This window comes from Labrus bergylta, chromosome 17 (assembly GCF_963930695.1).
Source record: "Labrus bergylta chromosome 17, fLabBer1.1, whole genome shotgun sequence".
NCBI classification, from domain to species: domain Eukaryota; kingdom Metazoa; phylum Chordata; class Actinopteri; order Labriformes; family Labridae; genus Labrus; species Labrus bergylta.
The window spans coordinates 26775828-26792202 of NC_089211.1; the positions used below are offsets into that span (position 1 = coordinate 26775828).

Sequence of the window (16375 nt, forward strand, 5' to 3'; positions counted from 1 at the left end):
TTGTTTAAAAGTTTCTTCAGTTTTAAATTTCATTACTTGATTATTTCAGGTTTCATTTCTTCTGAAGTCCAATCAGGGCCCCCTCCTCCACTGGGGCCCTGTGTAGTCACCCCCACCATTACGCACTACAAAAGAGTGTGTGTGTGTGTGTGTGCGTCTGTGTGTGGTGTCATGCTAACCACAGGGGGGCGACTCTGAGGTTGTAACTGGGGAGGAACTGGTGTGGTTTATTTCTGGAGCATATGGACCGACAGCTGAGCATGTGCCGGAGCAAGGGCAAAGTCCCTGCAGGACAGACCGGGTCCAGGTTCTGATGATTACCCCTCAGAGCTGCTGCTGACCTTCAGTGTGTGTGTGTGTGTGTGTGTGTGTGTGTGAGCGCTCTCTCACTGCATCACTTTCAGTCGTCCCACTCAGAAACTTTATGACACAGGAGAAAAGCCACAGAGCGCTGCAGCCTGTCATTGTGCGATCGCCTCGTGTTATTACCAAAGCAAACTGGGGTTAGCCGACCACACTCCTCTTCATCATGAGGGCGGCAGACGAGGGGTTAAACGGAGGAAAAACACATGCCGCAGACCTTCATCTAAAGCCGTGGTTAAAGGTCTGCGGGGGCCCAAATAACAGGGAGCACAGGAGGATCCGCCTATGGAGGGGTTTTTGTGGTCCAGGTTCTGCGTCTCTGCTGCGAGCAGAGAGTGACGAGCTCACACATCATCAGAAAATATGTGAACTCAGAGTTTTTAATGTAGAAAGTTTGGATTAGAGTCTTTCTTGGTTTGAAACGTTGAGTTTAAAGAGTTCAAACTGGCAGAAACATTTGAGTTATCATGTAGTGAGGCTGAAGTTCACCAAACACATCATAAAGGGTTAGAGATGTGAGAGTGCTGCCCTCTGGTGGACAGCTGAGGTACAGCAAGTAAAACTGCAGATAAGACATTTTAAAAAGTCAACAAAATGTCAACAAAGAGAGAAAACTGTCCAAAGATTCTAAGAGAGCAAAAACCCGAAAGACATCACAAAAAAGAAAAGAGCTAAACGACCAACAAGACCTGCAAAAGAAAAGACAAAAAGACAAAAAGACAGAAGAGCAAAAAAAACACAAAAGAAAGATCACCAAAAAGAGATGCAAACTAACCTCGATGAGAAAGTCAAGTTAATGAGAGAGGAGAAACGACATCACAGACACGACTAAGACGAAATAAACGACCTTAAAGAGTCACATGAGCACGCCAAGTCAACAACGATGTCCCTGACATGTGAACATTTTCACCCCATTTCTCTGCAATGACCATTTCATTTTTAAAGTTGTCCCACCAACCAGAAGTCTGACCGAGTCTGGTCCAAATCTGCTGAGGGGGCGTGGATTATGTGTTGGGAGTATTGACTGAAGCAGCAGTGACCTCCGTCGTCCAATCAGGCGTCTCTGCTCGTCAGCGTAGTGGGAGAGTAACTGTGTGTGTGTGTGTGTGTGTGTGTATGTGTGAGCGTGTAAAAAGTCCAGTTAGCATTGTTAGCACCAGCACTAGTTTAGTGATCTCATGTAAACTAAAGAGACAGCATCGCACGATGACATCACATCCTGGCTGCCAAACTGATTTTATTTTGCACAGAATAAATATCACATTTCATATTTTAAACCACAGACTCCTCCAGGAGAAACAACAGACAACAAAAAACAACAAATATCAGAAACTTCATGAAGTCTGAAATGTTCTCCGGCTCAATCATGAAGAAATCAAACGCACTGATTAGAAACATCTTCAGGACACACCGCTCAGCTCGACGGGCCAATGAGTGAGTCCGCTCCACGTCGGACCCTCCAGAGCTCACGGCGCCCGCCTCCATACAGCTCATGATGTTCAGTCCACAGGAACAGAAAGCGTCGTCATCATGAGTCCTCTGTCATGATGGAGAGGAACTCTTCCTGGTTTACTGAAAAACACAAAAACACTTTGATCATTAAAACTCGTTTAGAATATTCCAGAAAAGCTGCTGAATGTTTGTGGAGGTTAACGTTCAGGCGACTCATCGACTCATTCTTTAGTTTCCTTTAAAGTCTGCTTCCTGTTTCAGCAGCTGGTGTGTGTGTCTTAACTTCGGGTGTAAAGTCCTCATTAAGGGCGATGTGTAAACTGGTTTTGCCCCGAGCGGTCGTCCATGGAGCTACGCGCTGACATCATCACAAAAAAACAAAAACAGCCTTGAAACGACTCTCTGGAAATCTACCAGATATTTACATATGGAGCGTTTTGTGTTTTATTACCGCTGTGACACGGGAAGTAACGATTCTTTTGACCAACCCGCAGACTGCAGTGTGTATAGCTCCGCCCTCTATGCTTGCTTGTGTTTCCACACGGACTGTCATTTTTCCAACAAATTTGGAACATGACCCGGTAGCATTTGACCACAGAGACAAAACATTTTCAGAATTTATCCAAAAAGACAGATTTGTATTTTAATAGTATTCACCAGAAACAAAAGTCTATTAACCTGATCGGGGTCGAGTGCAGAACGCCCGTTCAGAGTGCACAGACGATTCTGGTACACGCCTATCTTTGCGAGCCAGCTTGGAGAGTTGCAGGTTTGTAGTGACCCTGTGTCTCTCCACCAATCAGAGGGCTGCTTTCTGCAGAGAGTCTCCCTCATGTAGATACATCAGTATCTTCTTTTAAAAACACATTTTTATCGTAAGGCCTTCTTATAATCCTCGTTTCATCCATGATGTTTTTATTTGTTTTACTGTTAACTTTAGCCGATCTTTGTCTCGGTTGTTTCTCTTCTCTCTGTTCATTGGATGATTGCTGCACTGTTGTTTTATTTTTCATGCTTTTTTTAATAGGATTTTATTGTTGTGTATTTGACTGTTGGGATTTTAATTTTTCTGTAAAGCACTTTGTGGCTTGCTTTATCAATAAACTTTATTATTATTATTATTATGTCAGTCTGCATCTCCTGAATAGCGCCCCCTGTTGCTTTTACAACAGTACTGTCTTCTTGCTGAGGTCAACAGTGCACACAATTGTCAAGTTATGCTGAGAGCGCCCTCTGCTGGATCAAACTGTTAACTACTTCAGACTTCCTGATCAGACTGAAGGAGTGAAGAAGGCAGAACACTGAGCTGTTCTGTTGTTGTGATAAAACACTTCACAAAGGGACAAACAGTAAAATCACATGATGTAAAAACTGATGGATTCATCGGGCGCAGACTTTTGCTTCAGTTCTGTTTCACCCAACAACAAAAACAGTTTCTCTTTTTTAAATTGTTCTTATAAAGATTTATTATATGGCTTTTTGTGTCTTTATTGTAGAGATAGGAAAGTGGATAGAGTCGGAAACCGGGGAGACAGAGAGTTGGGAACGACATGCGGGAAATGAGCCACAGGTGGGATTTGAACCTGGGCCGCCCGCTTGAAGAACTACAGCCTCCATACATGCGGCGCGCACTAACCACTGCGCCACCAGCGCCCCTAAAACAGTTTCTCTTTGACAGCTTTGGGATCAGTAACTGGATGTCTTACTTTCTCCGTCTCCGTCGGCGTCGAACTCGTCGATCATGCTGCGCAGCTCCTCGTCGCTGATGTTCTCCCCGAGTTCTCGAGCGACTCGTCTCAGGTTCCTCAGACCGATCTTTCCCGATTCGTCGTCGTCAAACAGCTTGAAGGCCTTCATGATCTCCTCCTTGGGGTCCCGCTCCAGGATGCGGTCGGTCACTGCATACGTAACATGATGCGTCTCATAAATATCAACCAGCCGGGTTCAACCATCACATCTTAGACCAGTTCAAGACAAACTCACTCACTACCAAATATTGAATAAGTGTCAGGAATTTAACCCTTTAAATGCCAAAATCATGTAATCAAACTGGCATTTAAAGGGTTAAGTTCCTGATAATTATTTGATATTTTTGAGCAGGGCTGAAGTTGTTTAAGAGATTTATGCAAAAATAAGTAGAAAAAAATATGAATCTGTTCTATTTATATAGCAGTTTTTTTAAATTGTAAAATGTAAATTGTAAAAACCACAATTTCCCAGTTTGGGATCAACAAAGTAATTCTATTCTATTCTATAAATTGGACATTTGCGCCCTCTAATGTCCAAACAGGGAACTACATTTTAAATCTGATGCTACACAAAAACTAACAATGCATCAAAGTCAATATTTTGGATAATCTTTTTTTCATAAATAACAACAGTGACATCAAGTAATCAAACTGGCATTTAAAGGGTTAAATTCCTAAAAATGATTGAATGTTTGGTAGTTTTGAGCAGGGCTGAAGTTGTTTAAGAAATTTATGCAGAAAAAAGTAGAAAAAAATATCAATCTGTTCTATTTATATATCAGTTTTTTGGAAGTGGACATTTTTGTCCTAAGTGACTTCAGAGGGTCGTAAATCAAACTGATGTCTGAGGGTTAAACCAGTTCAAGACAAGCTCACCGACTTCATTGAAATCCTCAAAAGTGATCTTTCCGTTTCCCTCTCGGTCGTAGTCTTTGAGGATCTTCAAAACGTCGACTTTCTTCACTTCAAAACCGAGAGCTCGCATCGCCACCTGTTGGCATGTTTGATATAAAGATTTGATAAATACTTTATACTTTACATCCACAGCCGGGCTGTGAGGAAATTATTAATGCACCTGAAGTATGTTTTTCAGGGTGTGACCTGATGAAACCGAGATGAGGTTTTAAATAACCCGGCCTCTATTTGTTATTCTCTCCGTCATTTCTGTACATTAAGGGTTAGCTTAATAGCTCGCTACTTTTGTTTATTAGAAACAGGAAACACATGCAGCTCAGCCTGGATATATCAGGAGTTTACTGCAGGTGAGAAATCACTAATAGTTTAATTATATTGTGGACACCAGGAAGAGAAGCTGCAGTCATGTGCCAGGGCTAATAGGGATCCTAATATTAATAAACAATAGTTAAAGTAATCAAACTTTCTCCTGTCTTTCACAAACAGAATTTACAACACAGAGAGAAAACAGTTAGCTCTGCAAAGCTGGAATCTTTATGTTGCTACTTTCCCTGCTGTGCAGAAGTTGTTCTCCGTCTGTCTGAGGCTATATGATGCAGCAGAGTTTGGGCTTTTGTTGAAGGGTGAAGGCACACTGTGGATTTATAACAAGACAAAACTGTCGTTCTTCACTCACCTTCAGCTCGTGGTAATCTATTTCATGATCTTTGTCGGTGTCGAACAGATCGAAAGCTTCTTTGATTTCATGTTTCTGATCCTCGGTGAGCTCTCTCCTCTTCTTACGCTTGTTCTTATCTGCTGCCAGTTCAGGTCTGGAGAGAGAAAACACAGAAGTGACATTAAATACTGTAAACTTTGTGGATCATTTTAGTATTCTCTATCACTCATATGATTAATGCGATACACTTTATTGCCCCTTGGGGAAGTTTGTCTTGGACTCAAAGTGCTGCAAACATTCAGCTGTTTCTGAAGTATAATCAAGAAATATCTGAACATTTGAGATATCACAAGAGCCTGTACCAGGAGCTGTGTAGCTCTGACAGGTAAGGTCTGATCTTCCTGATGTTGTTCAGGGCAAATCGACATGACCGGGCAATCGAGGCTACTTGAACCTTAAATATTAGCTGGTCATCAATCATGACACCCAGGTTCCTGCAGACTTTGTGAGCATGAGTTTGGTTGTTCCAAGCTGGATATTGATCTGTGGTTGCATAGAGGGACTGGCTGGGATGACAAGGAGCTCAGTCTTTGAAAGATTGAGTTGAAGGTGGTGTTCATTCATCCCATTTAGAGATATCAGCAAGGCATAAAATCAACTTTATTGATCCCCTGTTGGGGTAAATTTGGTTGTTACAAGGATTAAAAAAGAGGAGTAGAATCCAAAAATCAGCAAATGTAAAAACAAACATATTACATTTGGGTTTTTATGATGGTTCTTGTGATGGTTCTTGTGATGGTTCTTATGATGGTTCTTGTTTTGGTTCTTATGATGGTTCTTGTGATGGTTCTTATGATGGTTCTTATGATGGTTCTTATAATGGTTCTTATGATGGTTCTTGTGATGGTCGGGTTCTATATGTCTGTTGTATATCCTGCACTTTGGGTTCTTTTCTGTTGAATTGTATTTAATTATTTTTAGTATTTTGCATTTCTTATGTTCTTGTTGTTGTTTAAGTTCTTCTGTGTTTGGTTTAGTTTGTTCTTGTTTTTGCTGTTTGTCAAAGCACTTTGTAAACCTGTGTTTTTAAAAGGTGCTATAGAAATAAAGTTATTATTATTAAAATAATATAAAGTTATTATTATTTACAGTAATTTAATATAAGAAAAATAAATACCGTTATAATGTGCACTTTCACTTGTGGAAAGACAGATTGATTGAAAGTATTCAGTAGGATTCTGCAACCCTAACCCGAGGATGATGAAGGGATGACCTTTCCTACTCTGTCTCTGATTGGTTAGTACAAACTAACTCAACATGCAAGAGTAGTCTCACATGTCACTGTTTATAACACAGGCCGTTTATTCTGCCCTACAAAGACAAAAGGCAGTAACTTGAGTTTTTGTCATTTTTGGAACATTACAGATGTGCTTTATCATGAGGACAGATATCGTGAGTCAATTGTGTTGTTCTTTTTTTTGAGAAAATAGTACGTTGTATTTGCCTTAACTTCCAAAAGCCCTCGAGAAACCAAGGCAGAGTAACTTTACTCATCAGGGTCTTTGTAGAGTAACTTTACTCATCAGGGTCTTTGTAGAGTAACTTCAGTCATCAGGGTCTTTGTAGAGTAACTTTACTCATCAGGGTCTTTGTAGAGTAACTTCACTCATCAGGGTCTTTGTAGAGTAACTTCAGTCATCAGGGTCTTTGTAGAGTAACTTTACTCATCAGGGTCTTTGTAGAGTAACTTTACTCATCAGGGTCTTTGTAGAGTAACTTTACTCATCAGGGTCTTTGTAGAGTAACTTCAGTCATCAGGGTCTTTGTAGAGTAACTTTACTCATCAGGGTCTTTGTAGAGTAACTTTACTCATCAGGGTCTTTGCAGAGTAACTTCAGTCATCAGGGTCTTTGTAGAGTAACTTTACTCATCAGGGTCTTTGTACTGCAGCGTTCTGTAAAGCTCAGACTCAGTTAAGGTCTTCTGTCTTTGTTTTAGTGCAGATCAAAGTGAAGTTACTGTTTCAGTGCAGATCAAAGTGAAGTTACTGTTTTAGTGCAGATCAAAGTGAAGTTACTGTTTTAGTGCAGTTGAAGGTGAAGTTACTGTTTTAGTGCAGTTGAAGGTGAAGTTACTGTTTTAGTGCAGATCAAAGTGAAGTTACTGTTTTAGTGCAGTTGAAGGTGAAGTTACTGTTTTAGTGCAGATCAAAGTGAAGTTACTGTTTTAGTGCAGATTAAAGTGAAGTTACTGTTTTAGTGCAGATCAAAGTGAAGTTACTGTTTTAGTGCAGATTAAAGTGAAGTTACTGTTTTAGTGCAGATCAAAGTGAAGTTACTGTTTTAGTGCAGATCAAAGTGAAGTTACTGTTTTAGTGCAGATCAAAGTGAAGTTACTGTTTTAGTGCAGTTGAAGGTGAAGTTACTGTTTTAGTGCAGATCAAAGTGAAGTTACTGTTTTAGTGCAGATTAAAGTGAAGTTACTGTTTTAGTGCAGATCAAAGTGAAGTTACTGTTTTAGTGCAGATTAAAGTGAAGTTACTGTTTTAGTGCAGATCAAAGTGAAGTTACTGTTTTAGTGCAGATCAAAGTGAAGTTACTGTTTTAGTGCAGATCAAAGTGAAGTTACTGTTTCAGTGCAGATCAAAGTGAAGTTACTGTTTTAGTGCAGTTGAAGGTGAAGTTACTGTTTTAGTGCAGATCAAAGTGAAGTTACTGTTTTAGTGCAGATCAAAGTGAAGTTACTGTTTCAGTGCAGATCAAAGTGAAGTTACTGTTTTAGTGCAGTTGAAGGTGAAGTTACTGTTTTAGTGCAGTTGAAGGTGAAGTTACTGTTTTAGTGCAGATCAAAGTGAAGTTACTGTTTTAGTGCAGATTAAAGTGAAGTTACTGTTTTAGTGCAGATCAAAGTGAAGTTACTGTTTTAGTGCAGATTAAAGTGAAGTTACTGTTTTAGTGCAGATCAAAGTGAAGTTACTGTTTTAGTGCAGATCAAAGTGAAGTTACTGTTTTAGTGCAGATCAAAGTGAAGTTACTGTTTTAGTGCAGATCAAAGTGAAGTTACTGTTTTAGTGCAGTTGAAGGTGAAGTTACTGTTTTAGTGAAGTTACTGTTTTAGTGCAGATCAAAGTGAAGTTACTGTTTTAGTGCAGTTGAAGGTGAAGTTACTGTTTTAGTGCAGATCAAAGTGAAGTTACTGTTTTAGTGCAGTTGAAGGTGAAGTTACTGTTTTAGTGCAGTTGAAGGTGAAGTTACTGTTTTAGTGCAGATCAAAGTGAAGTTACTGTTTTAGTGCAGATTAAAGTGAAGTTACTGTTTCAGTGCAGATCAAAGTGAAGTTACTGTTTTAGTGCAGATTAAAGTGAAGTTACTGTTTTAGTGCAGATCAAAGTGAAGTTACTGTTTTAGTGCAGATCAAAGTGAAGTTACTGTTTTAGTGCAGTTGAAGGTGAAGTTACTGTTTTAGTGCAGTTGAAGGTGAAGTTACTGTTTTAGTGCAGTTGAAGGTGAAGTTACTGTTTTAGTGCAGTTGAAGGTGAAGTTACTGTTTTAGTGCAGATCAAAGTGAAGTTACTGTTTTAGTGCAGATCAAAGTGAAGTTACTGTTTTAGTGCAGTTGAAGGTGAAGTTACTGTTTTAGTGCAGTTGAAGGTGAAGTTACTGTTTTAGTGCAGATCAAAGTGAAGTTACTGTTTTAGTGCAGATCAAAGTGAAGTTACTGTTTTAGTGCAGTTGAAGGTGAAGTTACTGTTTTAGTGCAGTTGAAGGTGAAGTTACTGTTTTAGTGCAGTTGAAGGTGAAGTTACTGTTTTAGTGCAGTTGAAGGTGAAGTTACTGTTTTAGTGCAGTTGAAGGTGAAGTTACTGTTTTAGTGCAGATTAAAGTGAAGTTACTGTTTTAGTGCAGATCAAAGTGAAGTTACTGTTTTAGTGCAGATTAAAGTGAAGTTACTGTTTTAGTGCAGATCAAAGTGAAGTTACTGTTTTAGTGCAGATCAAAGTGAAGTTACTGTTTTAGTGCAGATCAAAGTGAAGTTACTGTTTTAGTGCAGATCAAAGTGAAGTTACTGTTTTAGTGCAGTTGAAGGTGAAGTTACTGTTTTAGTGCAGTTGAAGGTGAAGTTACTGTTTTAGTGCAGTTGAAGGTGAAGTTACTGTTTTAGTGCAGTTGAAGGTGAAGTTACTGTTTTAGTGCAGTTGAAGGTGAAGTTACTGTTTTAGTGCAGATCAAAGTGAAGTTACTGTTTTAGTGCAGATCAAAGTGAAGTTACTGTTTTAGTGCAGTTGAAGGTGAAGTTACTGTTTTAGTGCAGTTGAAGGTGAAGTTACTGTTTTAGTGCAGATCAAAGTGAAGTTACTGTTTTAGTGCAGATCAAAGTGAAGTTACTGTTTTAGTGCAGTTGAAGGTGAAGTTACTGTTTTAGTGCAGTTGAAGGTGAAGTTACTGTTTTAGTGCAGATGAAGGTGAAGTTACTGTTTTAGTGCAGTTGAAGGTGAAGTTACTGTTTTAGTGCAGATTAAAGTGAAGTTACTGTTTTAGTGCAGATCAAAGTGAAGTTACTGTTTTAGTGCAGATTAAAGTGAAGTTACTGTTTTAGTGCAGATCAAAGTGAAGTTACTGTTTTAGTGCAGATCAAAGTGAAGTTACTGTTTTAGTGCAGATCAAAGTGAAGTTACTGTTTTAGTGCAGATCAAAGTGAAGTTACTGTTTTAGTGCAGATCAAAGTGAAGTTACTGTTTTAGTGCAGTTGAAGGTGAAGTTACTGTTTTAGTGCAGTTGAAGGTGAAGTTACTGTTTTAGTGCAGATCAAAGTGAAGTTACTGTTTTAGTGCAGATTAAAGTGAAGTTACTGTTTCAGTGCAGATCAAAGTGAAGTTACTGTTTTAGTGCAGATTAAAGTGAAGTTACTGTTTTAGTGCAGATCAAAGTGAAGTTACTGTTTTAGTGCAGATCAAAGTGAAGTTACTGTTTTAGTGCAGTTGAAGGTGAAGTTACTGTTTTAGTGCAGTTGAAGGTGAAGTTACTGTTTTAGTGCAGTTGAAGGTGAAGTTACTGTTTTAGTGCAGATCAAAGTGAAGTTACTGTTTTAGTGCAGATCAAAGTGAAGTTACTGTTTTAGTGCAGTTGAAGGTGAAGTTACTGTTTTAGTGCAGTTGAAGGTGAAGTTACTGTTTTAGTGCAGATCAAAGTGAAGTTACTGTTTTAGTGCAGATCAAAGTGAAGTTACTGTTTTAGTGCAGTTGAAGGTGAAGTTACTGTTTTAGTGCAGTTGAAGGTGAAGTTACTGTTTTAGTGCAGTTGAAGGTGAAGTTACTGTTTTAGTGCAGTTGAAGGTGAAGTTACTGTTTTAGTGCAGTTGAAGGTGAAGTTACTGTTTTAGTGCAGATTAAAGTGAAGTTACTGTTTTAGTGCAGATCAAAGTGAAGTTACTGTTTTAGTGCAGATTAAAGTGAAGTTACTGTTTTAGTGCAGATCAAAGTGAAGTTACTGTTTTAGTGCAGATCAAAGTGAAGTTACTGTTTTAGTGCAGATCAAAGTGAAGTTACTGTTTTAGTGCAGATCAAAGTGAAGTTACTGTTTTAGTGCAGTTGAAGGTGAAGTTACTGTTTTAGTGCAGTTGAAGGTGAAGTTACTGTTTTAGTGCAGTTGAAGGTGAAGTTACTGTTTTAGTGCAGTTGAAGGTGAAGTTACTGTTTTAGTGCAGTTGAAGGTGAAGTTACTGTTTTAGTGCAGATCAAAGTGAAGTTACTGTTTTAGTGCAGTTGAAGGTGAAGTTACTGTTTTAGTGCAGTTGAAGGTGAAGTTACTGTTTTAGTGCAGATCAAAGTGAAGTTACTGTTTTAGTGCAGATCAAAGTGAAGTTACTGTTTTAGTGCAGTTGAAGGTGAAGTTACTGTTTTAGTGCAGTTGAAGGTGAAGTTACTGTTTTAGTGCAGATGAAGGTGAAGTTACTGTTTTAGTGCAGTTGAAGGTGAAGTTACTGTTTTAGTGCAGATTAAAGTGAAGTTACTGTTTTAGTGCAGATCAAAGTGAAGTTACTGTTTTAGTGCAGATTAAAGTGAAGTTACTGTTTTAGTGCAGTTGAAGGTGAAGTTACTGTTTTAGTGCAGATCAAAGTGAAGTTACTGTTTTAGTGCAGATCAAAGTGAAGTTACTGTTTTAGTGCAGATCAAAGTGAAGTTACTGTTTTAGTGCAGATCAAAGTGAAGTTACTGTTTTAGTGCAGTTGAAGGTGAAGTTACTGTTTTAGTGCAGTTGAAGGTGAAGTTACTGTTTTAGTGCAGTTGAAGGTGAAGTTACTGTTTTAGTGCAGTTGAAGGTGAAGTTACTGTTTTAGTGCAGTTGAAGGTGAAGTTACTGTTTTAGTGCAGATGAAGGTGAAGTTACTGTTTTAGTGCAGTTGAAGGTGAAGTTACTGTTTTAGTGCAGTTGAAGGTGAAGTTACTGTTTTAGTGCAGATCAAAGTGAAGTTACTGTTTTAGTGCAGATTAAAGTGAAGTTACTGTTTTAGTGCAGTTGAAGGTGAAGTTACTGTTTTAGTGCAGATCAAAGTGAAGTAACTGTTTTAGTGCAGATCAAAGTGAAGTTACTGTTTTAGTGAAGTTGAAGGTGAAGTTACTGTTTTAGTGCAGATTAAAGTGAAGTTACTGTTTTAGTGCAGATCAAAGTGAAGTTACTGTTTTAGTGCAGTTGAAGGTGAAGTTACTGTTTTAGTGCAGATTAAAGTGAAGTTACTGTTTTAGTGCAGATCAAAGTGAAGTTACTGTTTTAGTGCAGTTGAAGGTGAAGTTACTGTTTTAGTGCAGATTAAAGTGAAGTTACTGTTTTAGTGCAGATCAAAGTGAAGTTACTGTTTTAGTGCAGTTGAAGGTGAAGTTACTGTTTTAGTGCAGATCAAAGTGAAGTTACTGTTTTAGTGCAGATCAAAGTGAAGTTACTGTTTTAGTGCAGATCAAAGTGAAGTTACTGTTTTAGTGCAGATCAAAGTGAAGTTACTGTTTTAGTGCAGTTGAAGGTGAAGTTACTGTTTTAGTGCAGTTTAAAGTGAAGTTACTGTTTTAGTGCAGATCAAAGTGAAGTTACTGTTTTAGTGCAGATCAAAGTGAAGTTACTGTTTTAGTGCAGATCAAAGTGAAGTTACTGTTTTAGTGCAGATCAAAGAGAAGTTACTGTTTTAGTGCAGATCAAAGTGAAGTTACTGTTTTAATGCAGTTGAAGGTGAAGTTACTGTTTTAGTGCAGATCAAAGTGAAGTTACTGTTTTAGTGCAGATCAAAGTGAAGTTACTGTTTTAGTGCAGTTGAAGGTGAAGTTACTGTTTTAGTGCAGATCAAAGTGAAGTTACTGTTTTAGTGCAGTTGAAGGTGAAGTTACTGTTTTAGTGCAGATTAAAGTGAAGTTACTGTTTTAGTGCAGATCAAAGTGAAGTTACTGTTTTAGTGCAGATTAAAGTGAAGTTACTGTTTTAGTGCAGTTGAAGGTGAAGTTACTGTTTTAGTGCAGATCAAAGTGAAGTTACTGTTTTAGTGCAGATTAAAGTGAAGTTACTGTTTTAGTGCAGTTGAAGGTGAAGTTACTGTTTTAGTGCAGATCAAAGTGAAGTTACTGTTTTAGTGCAGATCAAAGTGAAGTTACTGTTTTAGTGCAGATCAAAGTGAAGTTACTGTTTTAGTGCAGTTGAAGGTGAAGTTACTGTTTTAGTGCAGATGAAGGTGAAGTTACTGTTTTAGTGCAGATCAAAGTGAAGTTACTGTTTTAGTGCAGATTAAAGTGAAGTTACTGTTTTAGTGCAGATCAAAGTGAAGTTACTGTTTTAGTGCAGATCAAAGTGAAGTTACTGTTTTAGTGCAGTTGAAGGTGAAGTTACTGTTTTAGTGCAGTTGAAGGTGAAGTTACTGTTTTAGTGCAGTTGAAGGTGAAGTTACTGTTTTAGTGCAGTTGAAGGTGAAGTTACTGTTTTAGTGCAGTTGAAGGTGAAGTTACTGTTTTAGTGCAGATGAAGGTGAAGTTACTGTTTTAGTGCAGTTGAAGGTGAAGTTACTGTTTTAGTGCAGTTGAAGGTGAAGTTACTGTTTTAGTGCAGTTGAAGGTGTTACTCTTTGTTTTGCCTTGATCACTAGATTTCATGTTATTATCATGAAGTGATTTAATATAACGATCAGCTAACAAATGGAAGTTAATGCCTTTTGTCTTCACCTCTTATTATTATACAGGTAATACAAAGGCAGAGTACCTTAACTTACAAATCAGGGTCAAAGGTCATGTTTGAGCTCAAGATTTTTATGAACATTAATAATAATAATAATAATAATAAAAAAGATAATTAATTTCCACATTTCCAACATTCTGTGTGTAAAACAAAAAGACTTATAAACATATAAAACCTCCTCCACACACTCCGGGTTGTTTCTTATTGTTGTTTTAATCTAAATGTTTTATTTATTTATTGTATTTATAACTCTAACCCAATGAGATGAATAGAGCGTGGATTAAGGAGTAACGAAGTAATACAAACAGGGAGATAATGACCTAAAGTAAGAGACATGTTTCATCTGTCAGGCTTTTTGTTTATCGCAGTTTAACAAACATGCTAACAAACATGCTAACATAAAGCTAGCATAAACGAAGTAGCGTTGCTAGGCGGCTACACGTTAGCTTCTTTAAAAGGATCCAAACATCAGATATTAAAAATAAAGGATGAAACAAAACGCTTTACCTCAGAGAAAGACTCATTAGGACGATTCTTTACAGTCTTTGATTCAAACCGACTCTTCTGTGGCTAAACACAGATATCACAGCAACAACAACAACAAATCCGTTTGTCCGCGCTCACACGGACGCTTTCTATTGGTCGCTGGTCACCAGGCAGCAGTTAAGAGTTCTCTGATTGGTTGAATTCTTCTTCTGAGTCTCTGGTGGTTTTAACGGCGGCTGGGTAGACTTGTTTCTCGTTGGCGCCCTCTTGTGGAGTCACCTGTGCCCGGTCTCCTCAGGAAAACATAAAAACAATTAAAGCGAGAATGAAATATGAAATATGAAATATGAAATATGAAATATGAAATATGATGACGTAATTGTTGTTGTAAAAGGTAAATCATTTTGTAATAAAATAAAATGAATTGTAAGTGAAGATATAATAGTGGGATGTGATTGGCTCTGTCGGCCTGCAGCTATTTCATTTGAGTTTGATTGAATTATGTGTTTTTATTTATTAAAGTCTTGTGAGCAGGGGCGCCTCCAGGACCTCCAGGACCTCCGGGACCTCCAGGACCTCCAGGACCTCCGGGCCCATAAAGAAATATCAAATTGGGCCAGCTCCTAGTTATGCTGCTCTAGGTTTAGACTACAGGAGGAACTCTCTCTCCCTCTGTGCATTCACATCATAATATCACATGTCTCTATCTCTAAATCTTAGTTAATAACAACATATTCTCCTGGGAGCTCCTGAGCTCTCAGGTCTTGTAGGTTCCTCAGGATCGTTGGTGGGACGTCCTGCTGCTATGGACCCCCCCCCCCCCCGTTTGTCCCGTTCCTTCTTCCTGCATCTTATCCATCTCCTTCTATCCCATTTTTCTTTTTCTAACATAAGAACGAATAAGGTGCCTCAAGATAACATTTGTTATGAGTTGGAGCTTTACAAATAAAGACTGATTGATAAATCTCTGCAGGGCATTTTAAGAGAAACACTTTTAATTGCAATAATTCATTTTGCTTATTTCCTGCGTCTCTGCTGAGTCTTTAAAACACAAACTGGATCTATTCTGGTTCAAACCCTCGAGGGGGGAAGATGCTCTTTATGAATATTTTAGCCCTGATAGGCAGCTTCAGTTGTGTTTTTTCCCACTTTGCACTTTTTTTCCTTCCCATAAATCAACATACATTTTGCCTGAGCGTGCAGCTTCCTGTGAGCTTTGACTTTTATATATTTACTTCAGGTATGTGTTTCTGCAGAAAATAAGATTCACTGAGCTATTTACTAATCCTTCCTGTCCACATAAATCGAGTCTCTTCAAAGGTTTTCGTCCCTCGTTGACTCCTTGACCTCCTCCTCAGCTCATATCACGGATTTCCCACACAGACTTCTCAGCGGCGGCGGCGGCTCGGTGTGAACGAGGAGCCGCCGTGTCTCTGCTTATCTGCGAGCGAGTCTCCTGTTTCACATGTGCATGCTGAGATAGAGGCTGGAGGGAAACCTGTATCTCCTCCTCATGGTCTCGTCTTCACGGTGACTCGATTTCCTTTTTCCTCACGTCTTCTTCCTCTGCTCAGAAGATAAGAAGAAGAAGGGACGAACAAGAACCTCACATTTGATGTTGAAGCACAGTACTTAAGAACATGTGCAGCGATCTCAGTGCAACCATTCCAAATATCATCTCACATTTATCTTTTTGCAACATTCAGTCACACCCAGCCGAGGATGATCAAATCCCCAAAGTGCGCTAAAGCAGAAAACTGCGAGAAAAAAAAGAGCTGGGTGGAACTGACTGTGCACGAATCTGCTCCGGATCAGTTTATCAGTGAACATTTAAAGAGGTCAGTTCACTCTAATAAAGAAATACTTCAAGTTCATGACGTCGCTGTCAAACACACACACATGCAGATGTTGAGCAGGTTATGAGCATTCAAACATCAACAACGCTTTCCTGCATGCATGATTAAATATCGTAGAAGCGTACTGCTAAAGGCGTGCAAGGTGACATTTTTATTTTAATATTCATATTTCTGAGAAAGTTACAGACACTTCAGTAGACATCATGTGACGCTGCAACGCAAAAATGACTTTTATTAAAAAAGAACGATTGTCCCCCCTCTCCAGTCCCTCGCTCCCTCAGATTCTACAATTCACTGAGCAGACTCTTTTCTCCAAAGCGGCGTACATCAGAGAGTAAGAACAACACAAGCAAGGATCTAGAAAAAAGGGAACAATGTGAGTAAGAGCAAACGATCAGCTTTGAGTCTGATTGGACACACAGGTGCTGACAGGAAGTGACCAGAGGCAAAGCACAACATTGAGGGCAGTTCTTGAGAGCTCTAATCAGTATAGAAACCATCTTATAAGTCGTCGTTATCAAACAAAAACCATCGTCATTACCATCATCATCATCAATAATATGGAGACCATCATCATTAAGTTAGTAGGTATTCATGAAAGAGCTGGGTCTTTAGCTTTTTCTTAAAGGTGCAGAGGGACTCTCTCTCTCTCTCTCTCTCTCTCTCTCTCTCTCTCCAGTGTTTCAGACA

At 38.8% G+C, this 16375-nt stretch overlaps 1 protein-coding gene across 1 annotated transcript; it reads right to left on the bottom strand.

Moving 5' to 3' along the window:
* Nucleotides 1-1582: 1582 nt before the first annotated feature.
* cetn3 (centrin 3) lies at nt 1583-14009 on the bottom strand. Its single transcript, XM_020660792.3, has 5 exons — nt 13851-14009; nt 5155-5290; nt 4440-4554; nt 3522-3713; nt 1583-1935 (listed from the first exon to the last, which is right to left on the bottom strand). The coding sequence occupies exons 1-5, from the start codon at nt 13865-13867 to the stop codon at nt 1892-1894; spliced, it is 504 nt and encodes a 167-aa protein (XP_020516448.1). The 5' UTR covers nt 13868-14009; the 3' UTR covers nt 1583-1891.
* Between the last annotated feature and the right edge of the window lie 2366 nt (nt 14010-16375).